The sequence below is a fragment of the Centroberyx gerrardi genome, chromosome 10, assembly GCF_048128805.1.
Source record: "Centroberyx gerrardi isolate f3 chromosome 10, fCenGer3.hap1.cur.20231027, whole genome shotgun sequence".
NCBI classification, from domain to species: Eukaryota; Metazoa; Chordata; class Actinopteri; order Beryciformes; family Berycidae; genus Centroberyx; species Centroberyx gerrardi.
The window spans coordinates 9,963,126-9,984,912 of record NC_136006.1 but is presented as its reverse complement, the minus strand read 5'-3'; the positions used below and the strand labels follow the sequence as shown (position 1 = coordinate 9,984,912).

The 21,787-nt window shown below is 39.9% G+C and overlaps 2 protein-coding genes across 2 annotated transcripts in view; both read left to right on the top strand.

Moving 5' to 3' along the window:
* LOC144539851 (uncharacterized) overlaps positions 1 to 21,787 on the top strand; it is a 114,461-nt gene that overhangs the window by 26,370 nt on the left and 66,304 nt on the right. The gene's annotated exons all lie outside the window — the stretch shown is intronic.
* Positions 1 to 21,787, top strand: part of pcbp3 (poly(rC) binding protein 3) — a 70,826-nt gene that overhangs the window by 46,405 nt on the left and 2,634 nt on the right. The window contains exons 6-14 of the mRNA XM_078285995.1: positions 10,469 to 10,642; positions 12,345 to 12,368; positions 12,474 to 12,506; positions 12,901 to 13,017; positions 14,392 to 14,523; positions 15,310 to 15,438; positions 17,458 to 17,532; positions 18,856 to 18,897; positions 20,895 to 20,973. Of these exons, the coding sequence (XP_078142121.1) occupies positions 10,568 to 10,642; positions 12,345 to 12,368; positions 12,474 to 12,506; positions 12,901 to 13,017; positions 14,392 to 14,523; positions 15,310 to 15,438; positions 17,458 to 17,532; positions 18,856 to 18,897; positions 20,895 to 20,973 (706 nt within the window). The 5' untranslated portion in view covers positions 10,469 to 10,567. The remainder of the gene's footprint in view (positions 1 to 10,468; positions 10,643 to 12,344; positions 12,369 to 12,473; positions 12,507 to 12,900; positions 13,018 to 14,391; positions 14,524 to 15,309; positions 15,439 to 17,457; positions 17,533 to 18,855; positions 18,898 to 20,894; positions 20,974 to 21,787) is intronic.

Sequence of the window (21,787 nt, the reverse complement as noted above, 5' to 3'; positions counted from 1 at the left end):
TCGTGAGTGCCATCGGGTTTGTAAAAACAACAAAAGAAAACAACAACAAACAAAAAAGCACAATAATAAACTTACCCAAGAATCATTTTACAAATGGGGGGCCTTTTTATTGATTTACTAATTAGATAAATGCTGATTTGTTGATGTAATGGATATGCTGATAGGCTAATTGGGTGTGCTGATTGACAATCATCTTGTACCTGTTGTCAATGACGACCAAAACTATAAGCGGCCCACGGTTGAAATCAGTTCCATGTTTGATGCTTTGAAGAAGGTCTATGACCAAAACGTCGCTACATTAAATTGTGATTTGCAAGTAGATGGTGTGCCATCTATACTATATATATATATATATATATATATATATATATATATATATATATTACAAATGGTGGGAAAAGGTTTTATTTATGCTCCACACGGTTTTAAGTGTTGCATTAAAAGTGTCATTGTTGCACTGGTGGTAGATTATATTGTATTAGATGATATTGTCGAGTTAAGAGAGTGGAGACAAACATGATTTGATTAGCATGCATATGATGCAGTTGGCCAGCTTTCATCAAAATGTCTAGGCTGAACTTTGTCTGATATAACTTTGTCTCCTGTGAGATTTCCATGAGAATACATTTGTGACTGACAGTGGCAATGCTGTTATCATATTCCCCGTAATGCTGATAAATATGGATCAGGGGGAGATGCTGAATAGATTGTCTAACTGCTCCAGACTCAATTATCTGTAGCTGCTGTTACTCTCATCATTTCAATTCAGGTTTTTTTTAAGATTCACTCACAAACCTCTGATGTTATGAGACCGCATCCCTTGATGTTTACTGGATGTTTACTGTCACCTGTGGCTGCATTTATTTAAAACTGTCCACATTACTTCTCCAGTATCAGTGCAAGCCTGACCACAAAGGGATGTGGTCCGGCTCAGAGGATTTCACCACAAGCAAAATGTAACCTGGCATTTTGATGATAAAAGTTAAATGAGGTGTGGTTGGAGCTGTCATGGCCTCTGCCACTCCATGTTTCTTCTCTATGATCATTTCTACACAGCAAGTGATCTTAGCAACTCACACAGAATCCAAATTAAACAGAATTTTGTGGCCATGTTGCTTACTGTGGGTAATGCCATAAAGACTGACTAATCCATTTGATAAGTGAATTAGATGAATATCAAATGCCATTTATCTAAAAGGTTATGAATGGAACAACATAATTGTTCTGATTGTTCAAGCAATTCAACTGCTTTTGGCAACTGCTGAACCAAAACTGCTGCTCAACAAAAAGTACAATACAATTTGACTGATTTCTATGCAACAGGCATATCTGCAGCAGTGGCATGACATTCTAATTTATTTCAACATGCAAGTCAATTGAACAACACGGTGTACCTTAGGATCTGCTTAATTTGCTGGCTTTTGTCAGTTCAGTTTTTCTTTATACCTATCTGTCACATCACTGATCAAGCCTCATGTTGCTGCTGTTGTAGCTTCATCATATGTCAAAAGATAATTGCTTCCCTAAAGCATTAGTTGTCCTTGGAGACACCAGGAATGATAAATGATAAACATCCTTTACTCAGTCAGAATTGTCAGCGTAGACTCCTGTAACTTCTCATATGAAAGGATAGGATATTTTAATTAACATCAAATAAATCTTAGTTAAAGATTGTAGAAATCTACAGCTATGCATTCAAGACGATCTGGAATTGGAATGGAAATTAGCTATAAAAAGAGTTTGTTTAAAAATTGAATTTGACACAAAGATAATAAAACCAAAAAATAGAATAAAACCAAATAATAATCAAATAAATGTGTTACCAATGGTGAAGAAATTGATCTAGTAAGTAATATTTTGTACTAAAAACATGCATTGTTTTTTTGGTGCCAAGTCAGGTATCATGACATCACTGAACTCCTTCGAATCCCAAAATTCATTTTGCCTTCCTCCCTTTAAAACCGTACTTGCTGATGCAAATGATAAATGGGATGTGCTTGTTCATGGATGTTCTGTGAATGTTCACTGCATACATCTATTTGACAAGCAGCATGGCTTAAAGCAGCTAAAATTACCTGCTGTTAATGCTGAGGCAGCAGTGGGCTATATTTTGCGTCAACAATAAATTCTGTAGAAAAGAAAGGTCTTAAATAACACTGGAGTACCATGTGCCTCAATATGCACCAGTGCCATCAAAGAGTAGTGTTACAAATTCTCTGCCAGGGAAACAGCTATTCGCTGCTCAGAAAGTTGCTAGAAGTTGCCAGATTACATCTTACACTAATTTGCATAATCATTTCCAGTCACATTGACCCCTCAAGCCATTTTGAGTTTAATACACTATTGAAGAATTTAAGCTTTCTGGTGATATCAAAATTATCTTTGTACTCCAAAGATTGAGTGAGATGCACCCCTTGATGTCTTCACTGTTTCCAAACTATGTTTTTGAGAAAAAGGGAGTCAATTCTGAGACATTTATTCAAATAAAGAAATAATTCAAACATAACATAACATACTAACATTACATTTGCAGTCTTGAGTGCCCATACATACACAGACATGCGCACACACACACACTCTCTCAAGCAGATATGCATGTGTGCACGTACACACACACGCACGCACGCACGCACACACACACAGTGACATTTTGAAATTCAACTTTTCACAAAGGCACATGTGTATGTGGAGAAGCAAACTAATGTGCACATGGTTATTTATGCGTGCACATGCACAACCATGTGCACGTGAACGTGGTTGTGCATGTGCATTTACAGTGGCACCTATAGTCGCGGGCCTTTTGGATTTCGTGGCCACAATCTTCACTTACATAGGCACCTTCTACAGACCGGAGAGCTGCAGCCGCGGGTCTGCCATAAGCGAGATATCTTCCTCCTCATCTTCAGTCTCTCCGCCTGTAGCCTCAGGGCTCGTATTGGTGTGTGGACTGTCCGACTCTGAGGAAGACGCACCGGTGTCACTCGCGACAGGTCGCACATCCACCGGCACCGGAGTTAAAAAGTAGTCTGATATTATATCAGTCCGTTGCGTGTCAGTCGCTGCTCCTCTTACAGAAAGCTGGAAGGACTAGTAGAAGGTGCTCTTCCCTCTGGTCTCATGAATAATATCCCCAATGCCCCAGGGCAGAGACAGGGACTCTGTCCTGTGAGTGAGCACCGTCCTTCGGATGAGACGTTAAACCGAGGTCCTGACTGTGGTCAATAAAGATCCCATCGGCACTCATCGCAAGAGTAGGGGTGTAACCCCGGTGCCCTGGCAAAATTCCCCAAAACAGGCCTTCCTTCCATCATGGCCACCTAATCATCCCTCGTTACCTAATTGGCTCTTTCAGTCCTCTACTCTCCACTGAGATAGCTGATGTGTGGTGAGCGTTCTGGCGCAAACTGGCTGATCACCCAGGTGGGTGCTACACATTGGTGGTGGATGAGTTGAGTCCCCCCCCCCCCCCCCCAATATGTGAAGCGCTTTGAGTACTTAGAAAAGCGCTATATAAATGTAATCAATTATTAGTATTATTATTATTAAATTGAGTTTAGTAATCTAGCAATTTCTACCTCACGGAAATTCATTTCTATGTATTTTAATCATATCAATTCAATCTCTCTCTCTCTCTCTCTCTCTCTCTCTCTCTCTCACACACACTCTCACTCTCTCACACACACACACACACACACAGGTTGAGATGCCTGACAACTACGTTTCCCGCGGATGAAACAATAATTTTGATTAGACTATAAAGTGAACGATGGTCAACCTGTTACTATGCAGATGTTCATTCATAATTAGTAAGGGGAGAGAGGGACGGGGAGAAGTGTTGCCAGGTTCTTAGCGACAAAACCCTCCCAGTGCCAATTAAACCCAACCCATAAACAGCCCAATGATCAATGAAACTAGTCCAAAATAACAAACCAATAACAAAACTCCACAATACAACCCTAACAAACTTTATAAACAGCGTTTTAAGTCCTACAGCATTTATAACATTTCCAAGTAACGTACATTGAAAACGACGAACCTGGCAACATGAGGAATGCGAGCTTTGTTGACAAACAAGCTAGTAGCTTGTCACCCTACCTTTATGAGCATAAAAACTATATTTAGCGTTTGAATTTCACAATAATCTTTACACAGAATGGAAGCCAAGGCTTTATTTTATTAAAATCTGATGAAATCCCAAAACAGCCAAAAATCGATCTTTTCTCAAAATCACGTTTATCCACAAATGCGCCATTGCGACTTCCGACTGAAAATGATAGAACGCGTCACATACAGTATATCTGCTACACTGATCCTCTGTCTCACACTTTTGGTGGACGGAGGGTGATCATCAGACCTCTTTCGATTAGACAAGAAAATGGTGCAAATGTATGTGCATTGGCATCAGCTGTGCCAATTTGTCACCAAATGCTTCTGAAGTCAATATATTAACATTTTTCTCCATGGTCACAAAAAGTAGCTAGATTAAGAAATAACGTCACCAGGGGTAAAAGTTGCCAAGGTGGCAGCAGTGCTTGTCAATGATTTGTTTGGACAATGTATCCATCACTGTGCTATCAAATTTGACAAATCTGAATTTGATAGTGTCTATTTTTGTATTTTAGAAATATGGCCTATTCTCAAAAATTCTGTAATTTGAATATTCTGAAATATAAAAACACGTCAAGATACTTCCAAAAATATCTTGATAAAAATTATGTTTTTTTTTTCTTTTTTTTTTTTTTTACCTCCAGCCAAATACAAAGTACAATACGTGCAAAAGTTAATTAAATGCATATTTATAATACATTTAATTAAAATATTATCACTGGTGAAAGGGGACTAAATTAGCCCGGGGACCTTGGACTATGTATATGCAGTGTGAAAAGTCACTATTCGCACCATGATGTCGGCAGATGTAGATCGACAACCTTAGACAGGGAAAGTGAAACATCCTGCTGTTCTCTTGATGGTCTACCAAGGTTAGGATGAAAGCTGTGTAGAGGCCGCACAAATCACGACACAAGCTGTAAGCCATAAACTTTATCAACACAAGTGCCATAAATTCTCAATGGTTTTATTTCATCCAGTCCACCAATATATTGACCTTTACTGTTTATTAAATGTGGGCTTAGAGAGAATTCTTAGAAATTATATCTTGGAAACAAAAGAAGGAACAGATATGTATGAATCATTTATAAGGTTCCTGAACATAACCATTATCTTAAAGCTCCAGAAATGTTTTTTTTTATTCTTTGACATTATAACATTTATTATAGTTATAGTTCTTTCAGAAAGGTGTTTCAGCCACTACAACAACATTGGTTTTATATGCAGGAAAGTTTCCTCCTGTCTCTTAGGCCTGTCCCTGTGTCTGGCCTGCGAGAGTTAACTGGGGTTCATGGGGATAGCTACTGCATTACTTTCTCTTACGCTACCTTCATCCCACGTAAATGGAGTTTGATGTTTTTCGCAATGCATCTTCAAACATCATGCTTATCAGTCTGCAGACTTGCAGAGAGTAAAATTTGGTGGCTTATCTGTGCATAAAGCAGTGCATTTTGATATATAAGGATTTGATACAGTTTGTATTAGCATATGCTTTCAGAAGTGGACACACTTTCCAATGTGTTTTAGTTGCATCCAAAGAGTTTCAGAGTTTTTCTCAAACTTTGGTATGACACACACTCGTTTGTTTTTTATTTAAAATTCACAAAAGTACATTTTTGACATGGTTTCCAACATGGTCAGAGCTGGTCATATGTTTTATTCAAATATACAGCAGGATGATAGGATTAGATGCTCCCTTAGGAAACTGGTGTTACTTGTTGGAAACCATTCAAATGAGAACCTTTTCCACACAGGCAAACCAACACAGGCAAACCTACAGTATATGCATTGCATAAAGAGAAGCATTGTGTGGCACCTGAGAGTAGCCCTGAATGGAAAGAGTCTTTGATATTCTCAATGGATTATCTGACCTGAATAGATAACTCCATCTTCAAGCTCATGACACCTGCATCTGCCTTTGATCACAACAAAAACAGAACAGGGAAAAAGGATGGCTGGATGGTGAAAGAGAAGGATTCTGTTGCTTGTGACACTGTTGTTGGACACATTCTGTATGTGAATCCCTCTGTTTCCCCTCTCATTAATCTTTTTTCTTCCTATTTGTTCTCCCTCTGCATGGCAGGGGATTAAGGCCTGTGGGTTGTGGCAGAGACTTAGCGAGGGGTGAGGGGGCGGGGAAGGACCTTGGCCCGCATGTGATAATTTGCTCTGAAATCTTATGTTAGCCAGTGTGACTCTAATAAACACCATCACTTCTTGTTACGCCTGATACCTTTGATCCACAGCAAGACCAGCGATGTGTTAAAAACATTATATCATGTCCAGGTTTCCTTTGCCAAGGCCTCCTCCCGCTTCAGCCGGAGATGCGTAACGTGGAAGCCGCAGCAAGTCAGCAAGGATTCCAGATCTAAGAACAGGAGATAACCGCTTTGATTTCCTTATCTGAAAAATGGAATTCCCTGCAGGAAGTAGTGTTGACCAACTTGAATGAGAACGAGCTTTGGGGGCAGGTTAATTTAGCTTGGAGGAGGAACAGGGGCTCAAGGCGCTTTGAGCCTTATTGGTGCGCGTGCCTGTCCTCTTACACCCAGACAGAGAAGCTAAGATTCTTCAGTTAAATGTCAGAATTTGTTAGTTTATAAGTGTTTGTTTGTTTTTTTGTTTTTTTTTATTGATGGCATTTCTTCCTCATAGGATGATAGTTTTTTTTTTTGTTTGTTTCAAACAAGTTCAAATTGCTCAACACTACTTCCTTCTCATAATTGCAAACATTGCCTGTAGTCTGTATTTTGAGATAGAGAGGATGTGTTTTTTTTGGTATGAGGACAACAACAGTCATAGCCTCAGGTTGTGTCTGGCTGAAAATTAGAATTTGCTTGTGGACTTGAACTTGAGCCAAGTTGTAGCATGATAAACAAGTCCCAGCTCAACTGAACAGCCTTAGAGGGTGGTGAGCACTCCCAAAGGGCCTTCTGATATCTCTGGAAATTAAATGATAAGCGTGCTCAGGTGAAGATAATAGCAGCTATCAGAAAGTCAAGGGGGCGGGTGAGTGTGTATGATAGCACCACTACTAATTGTTGAGAAATGATGGCCAGAAGGTTAGAGGACAAGGCAGCAAACTGTGGCCAAAAGGTTGCCAGTTCAAGCCTTGGGGAATTTGATGTATAACTCTCTCCCCTCCTTCAACAACTGCTGTTGGGAGCAAGGCAGCAACTTAACTCCCAGTTGCTCAAATGGAACCGCTCAGTGGAAAACGATTGAACTGGTCTCACACTTTGATGTGAATTTGAAGCAGGCTATTGCTAAAAAAAAGAGGATAAATAAAACCTTCCCTAAATAAATAAATTTAAAACAAAAGGCATCATCAAGCACAATCTGTTCAACATTATTGCTTTGGCCTTCACTAACATGAGAAACTTTTTCATGGGCCTGAAGGAGCTGATGGAAGTTTCATTTGCTTAAATTCAAAAAGCTATACTTTACCAGGAAATGTTTACTGAGCATGCATGCTCTTTTTCAGCAGTGTCCTGCTTCACATTCATACAGTTACACAGACTCACCCATGGGAGCTTCCCAGTTCAACCACAGTCTCCCTCTGTTGGCCGCTGAGCAGGGTGAGGTGCCTTGCTTAAGGGCACCTTGACAGTGTTTGTTGATGGAGGGGCGAGCATCTCTCTCTCTCCCTTTTCCCACCCTGTTTTTCCCAGCCTGTCCAGGGATTTGAACTGGTGACCTTACCATCACAAACCCGCTTCTCTAGCCTCTAGGGGGCCGCCTACAGTTTGACCCAAATTATAGACTCATTTTCATTTCCCCTGACATAGGTGAAGGGTACAGAATGCAACTCGGAAAAATTCCTTGTTGCATGCAGTGAATGCATTGTGGTGACTTTAGTGCTCTAAATTTCAAAATAAATATTTTTTCAAGTTAACCCCAAAGGTTATTCTGCATAAATTCTGAAATAGGTAAAGAGCAGAGAATCCAACTGTCTTTAATGCTGCTGATGGGGCTTTGTGCTTTTCCTGCTGTCAAACTACACAACATATCCAATGCTTGAAATTCAGTGGAACTCGATAAGTCATTTCAAAGCCAGAATGATTTCTGTTATTGATCAAGTCAATTACAACAGGGATGAATGGAATAATATCTGCACTCCCAACACTTTTTCTGTTATAAACTCCAAAGGGGATTTGATGTTAAATTGGTGTCAACATGTCCAGCATAAAATTGTCCAAACAAGGAGAAACATGATAACGTGGGTTTTATTCTGGTTATACTGTATGCACTTCAATCTGAAAGCAAAAAGGGGGAGACAAGACCTTTCCTGCAATAATATTTGACCATGTGTAAAGCGTGATGAATTGGAAAGCTACCAAAGAGGAAGGATCCACGAGGCTTTAAGTAGGAAAAGTTGATCCAGTTTCTATATTACATGTCATAGGAGATATTTCTTAGAAAAGACAAGAAAATTCCTAGGAAAGTCATTATAAGTGAAAATGTCATCCATTAATTCCTGATAATGGACACCTCGTCGGGCATTATCCCTTACATAAGTCATTTTAATAATGCTTTGGAGTATTGGAATAACACATTATGACATACTGTGTGTTTCTTAATGCATTGAGTGTTTTATAACCACTTATGATTGCAGTATATACATGCAGGCCTGTTTCCGGTTAGTCCCCACATCCTCTCTCTCTTTTTCTTTATTCAGTCCTATATCCTATGTCTCTGTTTCTGTAACATATACTGCAGACTCAGCAGAATACAACTGTGTGACTCATTACAATGGGTAAAACAGTGAGTCATTTTTTTTTTTTAACAACTTATTACATCTACAGTAAAAACTTACTTTCTCTTTCTGACACAGCCATCCATGCGCACATACACACACTGTCCCACCTGCCTTTGCTGCCTTTTCAAAGGAGCTAAGTAATTTGAATGGGGTGATGAGGGCACTGGAGGGAAACGTTAATGCCCAACTCATAGAAAAGGGCTTTATACTGTTGGAGACTTAACCACTGCTGGATTCTGCAAGTCATCATGTTGTACCTTCAACTGAACAGTATTACAAAATAGATATTCATAGTCAGGAGTTTAGTTGATGCATTCATTGTCATCATCCAATTTCAGCACCAGCACAGCTATTTGTGACAAATAATGTGACAAATGAATGAATTTTTAGCAATTACCACTCATCGTGACAGGATGTTTTTAAATAACTTTTTGCAAGGATTTGCAGTTATCCTCTTCATAGTCTAGGATTAATTTGTCAGACTTTGTTTTGAGAATGGTAAGCACTTGTGTCTGGCAATAGTACGGGTACACAATTAGGAGACAGTTTGCTGGAGCGGTCAGTAGGGTGATTTGTAAAACCACTAAGCTTCTCCAATTAATTCCTGCATTGAACATGAGATTGGCCTCACAGAATTGCTCACTCTTGTGATGTCATCTTTGATGAGAAAAGAAAGAAAGAATTGTTATCGAGATGAAGTCGTCTTTAATGTGACAACCATATTGATCACTATTAGTTTCAAACTTGAATTTCTTTGGAACTCCTTTTGAGGTGAAAATTTGGAACAAAATTCGAGGCAAAAAACAGACAAAGTACCTCAGAGACTTGAGTCTAATTACACTGGGTTACCACCAGATTGTCAATGCACTCTTATGCAGTATTCATGTGGAACTAGTATTATGTGGGGACTTCATGGAAGTGAAGATTACCTCTCAGCTACTTCGTTTAGCTGTGGTACATTTGCATAGGATAAGTTTTTACCAAGGTTTTTTTTTTTTTTTTTACTTGGGAGTAAGGCTTGGAAGTGTAGCTGGCTGTTCATGTGCGCACAGCATTTGCAGACACTCTCAGCCTTATTTTTAGCCCACACTTTTTTAGCTAAATCATCAATTGCAACAGGAGATGTGGCTACCAGTCGTTACCGGCTCCTAAAATACAAGTGACTGTTACGCTATTGCAATTCAAGCATTTGTAGATAATGAAGTCTTTGCAACACAGGGAATTTTATTCTATATTTAGATTTTGGCAGTTCTCTCCCAAAAAAGCAAAAAAATACAAATACAGTATTTATAGATGGGGAGACACATACAGAAAAGTAGTAATATCAAATAATTTATAGTTCATTTTTATTGTAGAGCCAGCACATGAAAACAGCTTCCAAGGTTTTGGCTTAAGGATGTCCTCAATGCATGAATTTTGGAAAATCTTCAGAATAATCACTTAATGTAATTGGTATGAGGTGTATTTTCTATATGAAGTGAAAAAAGTGGTAATGAAGTAAGAGTTGAAGTCTTTATGAACTAACCATTTTGTGTGTGTGTCTGTGTGTGTGTGTGTGTGTGTGTGTGTGTGTGTTCTTGGCATGCGTCCTGGGTTTGGCAGGTGACTGGCTGGCTGGAATACCATCCCATTCCTTCTCCTTCTGCGGACTTCCCATTCCAGGACCGCGCTCTGGTCTCACCTCCCACCACGCCCCCCAGCATGGAGCCCACCAAAGTCCAGTCAGAGGGTGGCCTCAATGTCACCCTCACCATCCGCCTCCTCATGCATGGAAAAGTAAGCAGGCGCAGACTGTAGCACTGGAAGGGAAGGGTAAACTTGAAGAGACATGAGGGAAATGTATCGTATTTTTTTTCATTAAAGGGGCCATTAAGTAATTTATGATTTCTATTGACCTCTATCGACGACCAGTAGGAATTGCAACAACATTGGTAGAACTGATCTCTTTGTCATTTGTTGCTGTTTTTTTGGGGTTGAGAACAAGGCTTCTTAGGCTTCAGAGCTTAAATGTCTTTCCAAGCAGTTGGAAATGCAAGTAGGTGGGGGGAGATTGGAAGTGTTTTGAAATTCCAATGGGCGGGCGGTTTTTGTTCCAAAACAGAGTATGAGTGGAAAGCGAGTTTTAAGAATGAAGAAATTCCAACACACTGCTCTTGCAATATGCACCAGTTCTTTAATCTGTTAATGTTTCGTTCCACATGGACCTTCATCAGAGTATGGAAATTGAATTGAACTGAATTTCCGTTCTCTGAAAGTCTGTGTAGACCTTTGATCGAACTCGATCGAATGTTTGCACCTTGATTCGGTTTGTTGGTCAGGTGAGAACAATGCCATTTGAACTCGGGCAGCACCAAGTAACCATACAGAGACACCTGAAAATGTGGGTTGCTGAAACTGTCCAATAAACAAGCTACTTGTGAGTACATGCTGTTCATATTACGTTCTCACTCCTAATGAACTGCACTGCAGTTTGCTTGGAAGAGGATCATTTTTAGGCATTTCGGTGCCGTTATTTGGTGCCACCCAAGTTTGAATGGCATTGTTCTCACCTTTTGATTGCTCTAACCTTTTGATTGTCATTCCCTGTCCCTGCCGGATGGACTTTTTACCTCCTGAGTGCTGATTTGTCTAATGAGGGAACCTGATTACCTTCACCCTATGATTACACCAGTTTCCGCTATATATACAGGCCCCATTGTAATGTTTATTCAGGTAGCTGATGAGGGTCACTTGCTGAAACATTGTGTCTTGAAATAAAACCCTTGTAAGTGAAGACAGTGTGCGGGAGTCTACAGATTTTGACTTTATCTTTCTCCTCCGATGCATCTGGCACATACATACGGTTGTGCAAAGAAAATCGTTCTTACCTGCCCAAGTAAACAAACTAAAGAAGTAAACACTCTAGTGTTGGAATAAACAGCACCAAACATGTTTGATGTGAATGTGCCCTTAAATTAGATGATTAGTGAGTGGTGCTGCCTGTCTGATGGTCCTGTAGATTTATGACAGCAGAGCCTGATGCCCTCTGTCTGTGGTCACCATTTGCGGGTTAGCACACCATTTTCGTGAATTGGGCTTCTGTGAATGCTCATCTGTAAATATATAAGTGGATGCAGTGGGAAGCACCCGGCGCCGTGACTCACCTGGCCTGCAGCTCACACGTCAGAGTGGACACGACCCTCCCCGTCGCCGAGGAGAGGTCAGGGAGTGTTGATGCTTCCAGCCAGCGCTGCCCCGCTCCTCTAGCCCCACTGTGTCACACCAGCCTCACGAAGAGTGATTGCATGCATATGGAAAGTTTGGCCTCCCGTGGGCAGCCGTATAACCTCTGCATGTCCTGTACTATTCGCGCCTTGGCCAGGAAAAACAACAACCGTGAAAATACAGTGCGTTTATCCAGAAGATTCTTTCAAAGACAATTTTATGATACATAAATGTTTTAAAAATGCATGCTGTTTTTTGTTTGTTTTTACTGCAGGAGGTTGGAAGTATAATTGGAAAGGTATGTCAATTTTATTAGATGACACATAATTGTACTGCCAAGAAAAATCAAACCATGTGTTGAATTATTATTAGTATTTTCATTATAGTTTTGCTTTTTTTCCAGAAAGGAGAAACAGTTAAAAAGATGCGTGAGGAGGTAGGTTCCAGTTTCATGGAAGTACATTTTAATGACAGTATATATATTAAAAAATAATTTGTGTAACACTTTTCCAAAGCAAAGTTACAAAGTGCCTCACAGCCTGGAAAGTCAAAAAAAGTTAATACATTAAGAGCAATTACTGAAACAGAAAATACAATTACTTGAAATGAATGGCAAATTAATGTCATTTTAGAAAGGGCTTCAAGCTTATTGAGGGTGATTAGATCATTAAAACCTGCTACAAACATCCATTCCAGAAAAACAAATTAACACATAAATTGAACAATACCAACACTGCCATTAAGAATAACACAAACCTACCAGATGTTTTCTTCGTACAAGAGGTCTGACATCAACTATAATGACTCCCTCGACGTTGTTGTTTTTCCAGAGTGGAGCACGGATCAATATTTCCGAGGGTAACTGCCCAGAGAGGATTGTTACCATCACCGGCCCAACAGACGCCATCTTTAAGGCTTTTGCCATGATTGCCTACAAGTTTGAGGAGGTAGGATTGTGTTATGATGGTTAGAATTGTGTAAATTATGTTCAATATTATGTACTTAGAGTGAGGTTTCAACTCATATCTGATATGGTCCAAAGGGGGCTCAAGCCCTTTTGCCCTCCTACACACAAAGTGTCTGCCCGGAATGTGTTCATTTGTCTAACTTTTGTATAAAGATTAATGTTTATCATCATTTTGACTTTAAAGAAAGCAAAAAATCCATAAAAAACAAAGCACCTTACTTTAACAAGGGCACTCTGTCCCTCTCCATAGCCAATTTTACTTGTGAGCATTTCTTTTTTCTGCCTGAGCCCCTGACCCTCAGCATGTTTCTGCATGGTCCTGCATCTCACTTTGAGAAATCTGTCAGAGAGGCTTATTTTATTTTGTTGCCCCATCCCAAGCTACTGATATCATACCACATACTGAAAGTGTCTGTAACTTAGCGGAAAACAGCTTTTGTTTTGCAGTCGGTTCCATTTCACGCATGCATAATGTGACACTGTCTGATGCTGCTCGCTGGCCAAATGGGTACAGAGGTCAAACGTAAAACTGTCACAGTGAATGGCTGTAAACTTAAAGCTGCATTCACAATGATTGGCATGCAGACCACGTAGAATCAACCGCGATACAATCACGTCAAATATGGACGTAATTTGCCGGTCGGGCAGACTCATGAAATGAGAACCATGCAGGCTTGCCACTGAATTACGTCCATATTCGATGTAATTGCATCGTGGTTGATTCTACATGGTCCGCATTCCAATCTTAGTCAATGAAGCATTAATGTTAGATTATGTTCTATTGTCGCAGGTATAAACATTAGGGATGGACTTTTCTTTTAGGGTGCACATATAGAGGTGCTCAAGTGTACAATCTTTCATTCTGGTGGACAGATGTTTCTTTTGGCTGAAATAGGTGAATTGGAATCGATAGTTACACATGGTAACTTAGTTCTATGATGACAGGTGGAGTCCTCTAACGGGGCTCTATTGGCTTAACCTATCAATCAATCAATCAATCAATCAATCAATCAATCATTTATTTGTATAGCACATTTCATACAAAAATACAGTGTAACTATCATTCTATTTCACACAGGCTTCACCCTCTAATGGGGCTCTATTGGCTCCTGCTGTACTCTATAGAAGATCAGCCAATAGCAGATGGCAATTTCAGTAGCATGCTTTTTACCATTAGATATCAGACTTTACACAGATTTGGGTTTGGTGTTTAGTTACTCTTTAAGTTTGTAAACTCATTTATATGGGCAGTCATTAGCCACACAATCCCAAATCAAATAGTTGTCTTCATGAATTATTTGGGTTACATATCAGATTTCTGCTGCACAATGAAATTTATTTTCTTATTTTCTAGGACATAATCAATTCCATGAGCAACAGCCCCGCAACTAGCAAGCCCCCTGTCACCCTCAGGCTGGTAGTGCCAGCCAGCCAGTGTGGCTCCCTCATAGGAAAAGGAGGCTCCAAGATAAAAGAGATGAGAGAGGTATGGACTGAAACTATAGGGGAACTCGGATATGTTTACATTTTAGGCGTATACCAGAGCATCTTACAAAGCATGCAACAATAAATAAATATATTCCTGGACTGCAAAATTTCAAGCAACCAAAAGTAAGCCACCGCACCCAGATACTACAATATTTATATATAACACTACAATAATAACAATACAACAATATCACTGTTAAGAAATAACAGTCAGGATTTTTTTCTTCTTCTTTTCCCATATTTTTCTTTTCTTTTCAAGATTCAGTCCAATTAGAGGGGGAAGGTAGAGCAGAGGGTGATGCAATATTGATTTGCCTCAGAAGGCCAACATTGTCAAAATTAGATTTCTCTCCCCTCATGTGTCAGCTGCATAAATGATGAGTTTAATGATTTTAGTGATATTTAGTGATTATCGCTTTGCAAGGGCATATTTCATGACTTTGTCAAAGACATTGTCTCTGAAGAGTTTCATTAAAAGATAAGATATGAAAAGTGACTTATACGCTTCAGAAATGATTAATACTAATGTAAAACTCATTAAAGAACATCATGTAAGTTATCAGCTATGTTAAGACTTTTACCTGCAAAAACATTTTCAAGAATGAAAACCCCTGTATTTTTGAATTTTATATGATATGTGTTTATTTTCATTTGTTTATGCAACATGTAGGAATTTCACAATGTGATACCTGCAACTTTCCGTGCACTTTTCTGACCTTTCAACTAACTAAATCCTGTCAACATGCCCCTCAAAGTCCCTTACTCCACTTCCACCTTCCTCCAGTCCACAGGGGCCCAGGTTCAGGTGGCAGGGGACATGCTGCCCAACTCCACAGAGCGTGCAGTGACAATCTCCGGGACCCCAGAAGCCATCATCCAGTGTGTCAAACAAATCTGTGTGGTCATGCTGGAGGTAGAGTATGTTGGGAGTTGAGGAACTGCTTCTAGTAGAAAAGAATAGATCCTTACAAACTACCCAAACTGAACGATTCTTACCCAACTAGAGAAATACAGGAAATAATACAGTGCTCTTTATATAATGCATGATGCAACAGCGGACACATACCCAGTCCTTCTTTGATACGCTGTCCAGTGTGAGGCTGTCATGGTTGTGTTGGCATTCCAGCACATTTTCCTCCGGCAAGTCACTCATCCACACTGGTGTGGTAGCGTATTTTTGCAAACTAGTTATATTCCCAGTGGTCGAAATACATTGTTTTTAGGATTCAACTTTTTATTAATGGGAATACATTTGCTTTAACTGTAACCACTTTGTTGTTGACAGATATCTTATCATGCTGTGTGTTTTCCAGATGTAGCCTTTTTTTATGAAATGATACATGTACACCAGTCAAAAGTTTGGACACACCACATTTTTCGTTATTTTTACTATTCTCCACATTTTTAGAATAATAATCAATAATCAATCAAAACTATGAAATAACACTTTATGCAGTGACCAAAAAAGTGTTAAACAAATCAAAACTATCTTACATTTTAGATTCTTTAAAGTAGCCGCCCTTTGCCTTGATGGAAAGGCAAAGGCTTTGGAAAGAAATTCATACATGGGCATCAATTTCACTATTTATATTTGTCTAAGAAACAAATTTCAAGCATTTAAGCATAAGCCTTTAGATCAAAATGGCTTTAAGATAATGAAAAACACAGTGCATTCAATCAGGTGTGTCCAAACTTTTGACTGGTAGTGTACATTTTCTTTTTTCTTTGTCCAGGGAAGACTTGCTTAGCATTTATGTTCTTCCTCAGCAATGCCCTGCCACACATCCATACAGATGCACACTGTAGCACTTAGAGGAGCCTAGCACAAGGACACCTCCATGGTTGAGTTCGTTAGTCTTTCATTTTCCCTTTCCAGTTTATCCCAGTTGGGGGGGATTCTAGCCAGCACCCATCCAATCACAAGCCTACTTGTCTTTAAAGATTAATTCTACTTGATAATTGGAGAGTGACAGAAGAGATTGGGAGAATGACAAAGGCCAGATTCAAACCCAAGATGTTACAATTACATGGTATGAGCCTTAGCCAACTAAGATGCCAGGACACCTTCACCTTAACAACACCAGCCCACATCTTGATATCTTGATATTGTATTTGCAGCACGTTCCTAAGTGGACACTCCTCCCACTCTACAGCACAGCTGTGACAAACACTACAGAGGAAATCTGATTAAGCTTTCTCCACTGTGTTTAGCAGCCTTGTTGCTGCAGCACAGCGTGAATCAATAACTTTGTGCCACTATAGTAAGTTTGCAAAGTGGGGCTCCCCTCCCTGATAATTGAAACTCGCTCCCTGCTGTCTTAGAAGAGACTGCTTGTCTATATGGCTCTCTGCTCCCATGTATTCTTCACACAGCTGGCATGCTTGCAGAAAAAATAGAGATGTGATGATGCATTTAATCAGTGATCATCAGGTCTCAGACATACTAGGTCTTTATATCTCGTCTCCAAGAATAGAGAGTACTTACACAGTCGAGCTCCATTACTTCTTTCTTATACATTTCTAAACAGCAAGATTTTCAGAAGGTGTGAGCAAATTAAAACATGCAGCACAGCAAAGCAGATTGGTACAGAACATCACGTTGCCGTACCGCCTCATTTCTGTACTGTTTCTGGTGGTGTGTTGTGGCTCGATGCAGTAAAATGCCTTGAGAAATGTAATGATCTACAAGTGTATAAATCAATGATTTTGCATTTCTTTAACTTTATTCATCCTGAGAAGGATTGTGGAGCAAACATGCTCTTTTTCACCAATGGCCTGCTTCACATTCATACTATACACATTAATTCCCCACATAGGGAAGCACAGGGATGCTATTTTAAATATGTCTGTCTTTCTGTCTCAACCGAGGTAACCGCATGTCCTGCCTCAGACTAACATTGTCCTCTGCCTTCCTCTCTTCCCCTTCTCCTAGTCCCCACCAAAAGGTGCCACCATTCCTTACCGCCCAAAGCCCGCCTCCACCCCCGTCATTTTTTCAGGTGGCCAGGTAAGAGCTGAGCCGCTGGCAGCGTCCGCAGCCAACCTCAGCCTTTTACTGCAGCATCAGCCACTGCCTGTTAGTGCACCCAGGTTTTCTTACTTTCACATTCACTTGCATGTCGCCCCAACCCTCCACAAATAGAGGCCTCTGGGGGGGAGCTTGGTTGGCCAGAGGGGAAGGTGAGGGAGGGAACTTGCTGCAAGTCGCTACATAATGGTTGACTCAGCAACAATGACATTAGTGTCAGCAAGAGTGCAAAGCAAAATACTCACACACCTCCCGGTAATATGGATAATTCATTGCAGACCTGGGCAAAAAGCAGTAGAATACATTTTGAAAATTTGGCAAACAAACAAACAAATATGAGAAACACTTCACATAGCTGCTTATGTTGCAAGTAATGATTCCAATTTTGAGGCTGTTCCAGTGTCTGGAAATACCCAGTAGATGTTAAAGTAAAAATCCACCCTAAAACACAATCTAAGCCTTTAGACAAAGGACTACATGAGTCCGTTTTGGAATATTTTGAAGAGCCAACATGCAGTTCTACAGACAATTCTGATTATTTAGAGTGTAGAACACATCTGCTCTGTTTAGCTATGAATGTACACAACTCACAGTCTATAGATAATGAGATTTGGAAACGTCACTCATCCGAAGATTATATGGTTCTTTGTTTGTAGTCTTAAATTTATGAACAAAGGAGAGTCAAAGCTGTGGTATCAATAAGCAGCTCTTTCTCAAGCTGTTCCTTCCTTTGTAAACATTGGGAAACATTTGTGCCTGTTCACAAATTAACTGTCCAAGTTCATAAAAATAACATTTGAATTCTGTTTTAGGGTGCAGATTTTAGCTTGGAGTTGCCCAAATGCAGCCCTCCCCAAATTATACTCAAGTCCAATGTATTGATATCCTGTTGCTGGTTGGCACAAAGGCATTATGTTGCTTCACTCTCATAGAAGCTGCCCTCTTTGCATTGCATTGATTTCATATTCAAACATTGATCACTAAGACTCATTGCACTCCACATTCCTCTTCATTTAAATAATATCATATTCTTTTACTGCTTTTGCAGTATCACTTACTCTTTTTGAAAATGATAATATTGAAGATAATATTTTGCAGTTTATTATGGTTTATTACTTTATTACAGTTATTACTTAATCACATTATTTTATCTTAAAGTATAAAACTGATATAATGCAGGTTTTACATAGTCATAGCTTACATTATACAAGCTTCTTTGTTCTCCATAGTTTTCTCATTATGTGTAATACTGTATGTGAGATGGTGAAATCTGCTAATTGTTGGATCTCTTCATTCTTCCAGGCCTACACAATTCAGGGACAGTACGCCATACCACACCCAGATGTGAGTTCCCAGTCTCTTGCTAATGAAATCAAAAAATGATAATCAAAAATCATTACTCTAATTCCGTCGTTAATTGCAGACAACTGGTCACATTGACATGCCATCTCTTTTCAAGTTATTTAAAGTCAAGTCATAAATCAAGACTAACAAAATCTGAACTTGATCATTGTCCTTGTGGTTTGAGGTGGACTGCAGCCCAAGCACCGGAAAAAAGGTTCAATATAAAATGTCTCTATCACCAGATCTGGTTGGTAGCAGAACAATGATTGCTGGTGATGATGATGATAAAGGCAAAGACATTAATGGCAATCTTGATGTGGACACCTCCTAAATTCGAGAGGACCATACATTCTCCGTTAATAATTTGACTTCATCTGTCCTTGTCGAGAGAGCATCTCCAGAGCTACCTTGTGTCAGATCCATTAATTCGAAGTTAGGCAGTGATTGATGCCAACGGAGGCGGTGGCTGACGTTACAATCACTCACGTAAAGGCTCAACATCCTCTCCCACCCTCATTAAAACTCCTCTTAAAGGGTGACGAAGGCTCTCAAGCGTCCGTCTCACCCGTTGCTGATGGAAATGATAGACAGCAGGGGAGAGACGTCCTCTGACCACGTTCTATATGGGGAAAGTGTGTGTGCTCTGATAGCCGTATGAAAGCCCATTTCAACCAGGCTCTCCATCTCCATCTCTGAGCCTGTATAACAAACTAGAGTGCAACCTGATAATTGGGGGGCAAATATGAATGATGACATTTTCTTGCCTTTGATTAATACTGTATGACGCAGCAGCTCCAGCTACTTGGCTAGTACTGACGGTATTGACTGGAGCTTTTCCGGCTACAATTGAGCGGCTGTTTTCAGCTCTTTGTAAGGGTGTTGCGGCGAGAAGCGATAGTTTATGTCCTTGCTGAAATTTGCTATCTATAAAAATGTAATCAACACAACTCTTGAATCGCTCATCTTGCTCCCACAACTTGTGTTTGCCTAAAGGCTAATGTTCAGACGGGTTTTTGATCTGGCTTTTAGACGTGTGTTTTAGACAAAGAGCCATTGTATTCAGTGTTGCTGTTTCTGTGGGTTGTGGGGCATTTGCCGTTCTTTTTCCGCTTCTGGTCTATTTGTGGAGCCGCTTGCATCTGTGAAAAGTGGAAATATGCTTTTTTGACTTGACTAAAGAAATAGAAAATCAGCACATTAAATTATCTCTTTATTTACTGCACCAAAATTTCTGTTTCTGATTGAAACCGGTGAATGAATGATGATAGGCTGTGTTTGCCTAACCTTTTTTTTTCTCTGGGTTAGAGACAGAGTTGCTCTATAGCCTTGTCTGTTGTCAGTCTTGTCAGCTCTGTGCCTATAAATGAATACATAAAGTAGCCTTTTTATTCTGCCAGGAGTTCAGTTTCCTGATTGAAGCCACTGATTGAAAAAGTAGCATCAGTCAGTGGCTTAAAGATTCACCCCCTCTGAGACTAAAATCATAGGCCTAAGCAGGTTGCCTTGGGTCTTCCTGATTTTTGTCGGTTGTGTGATGATGTCATCAGCTTAGCCTAGATGACATTTTGAAAGCGAAATGGTTTGATACTTTAAGCCGTTATATTGGTCAGCTTCACAGACAAAACAGATGGCGAGCTTGAAACTAGCTACAAAGCTAGTTCTCACTTGTTTTCTCATTTTGTGCAAGGAGTTGAGGTTGACTATAAAATTCAAAATAAAAATCACATGAAACTACCTAAAAAATTAAGAGGAACATGGTGAAATTAGGAGGAAACAACGAAAAGAAAATGAATCATATCCTCTGGCAATTTCTTTCCCCATATTGGACAATCTCCCTCTCTCTTTCTCTCTTAGTTTCTCCTTTCTCCTCCACCACCCCGTGTCATGGCCTCCTTCTCCTTACTGTTTCTTCACCACTAGTTTTGGTTGGCTTTATTTCTTGGTGTGACCTATATAACAATAACCTCTTAGCTCTACTTTCCCTCCTAACCCTTCAGCAGTTGACCAAGCTCCACCAGTTGGCTATGCAGCAAACCCCCTTTACCCCTCTCGGACAGACCACCCCTGCTTTCCCTGGTACGTACCCACAATGCCCTTTAGACACTTCCTTCTCTTTGCACCTGTAGAAACATTTTTCTCTTCCCCCCACCTTCCACCTTATCTTCGTTTTGGCGCAGCATGACATGGCCCCGGTGGTTTCCTTCCTCTGAAAACCTTGCTTTTCTTATTTTGTATATATATTTTTTTTTCTCTCGGCTCTGTCTGATATTATGCCAGTGAAAGGCAAAAAAAAAAATTTGACACTGAGCATTCAAAATTATATTACTATTCAGCAACAGGATGCATCCTTGCTCTAACACATTTTTAGGTTGTTTTACTTTCCATTAAAGATGAAAACCTCCAGTGAAATAGGACGGGCACAGTGCACTATAATAACCAGCAGCATTTCCCCAGCAACTGAATTGGACTGTTTCGCTTGGACCTCAGTGTGATATTTATTCTGCCTGTATCATGTCCTGCATGTGCATTTATAAAAGACCCAGTGAAGGTCTCATGAATAAAGACAGCTATGTTAGATTCCCTTTTCACCACTGTCATCTACAAGGATGTGACGATTACCATTTTAAACATGACAGGAGTGATTTATTAAATCAACAAGCAGGTGCCGGGCCCTTCGCGTATGTGTCCTCTTTTACATGTTTCAGCCTGCTTTTCCCCCAAATATCCTTCAAAGCACCAACACATGATTTAATGAGGACAAAACTACAGTTTGGATGGATTCAAAGTTCAAAACGAAAACCGTTAGCTTACCATTACAGCAGAAAACAACAACAAACAAAAACAAAATCAGGAAAATTTCCTCTTCTTTGGGTCTTTTTTAAAGTTTAAA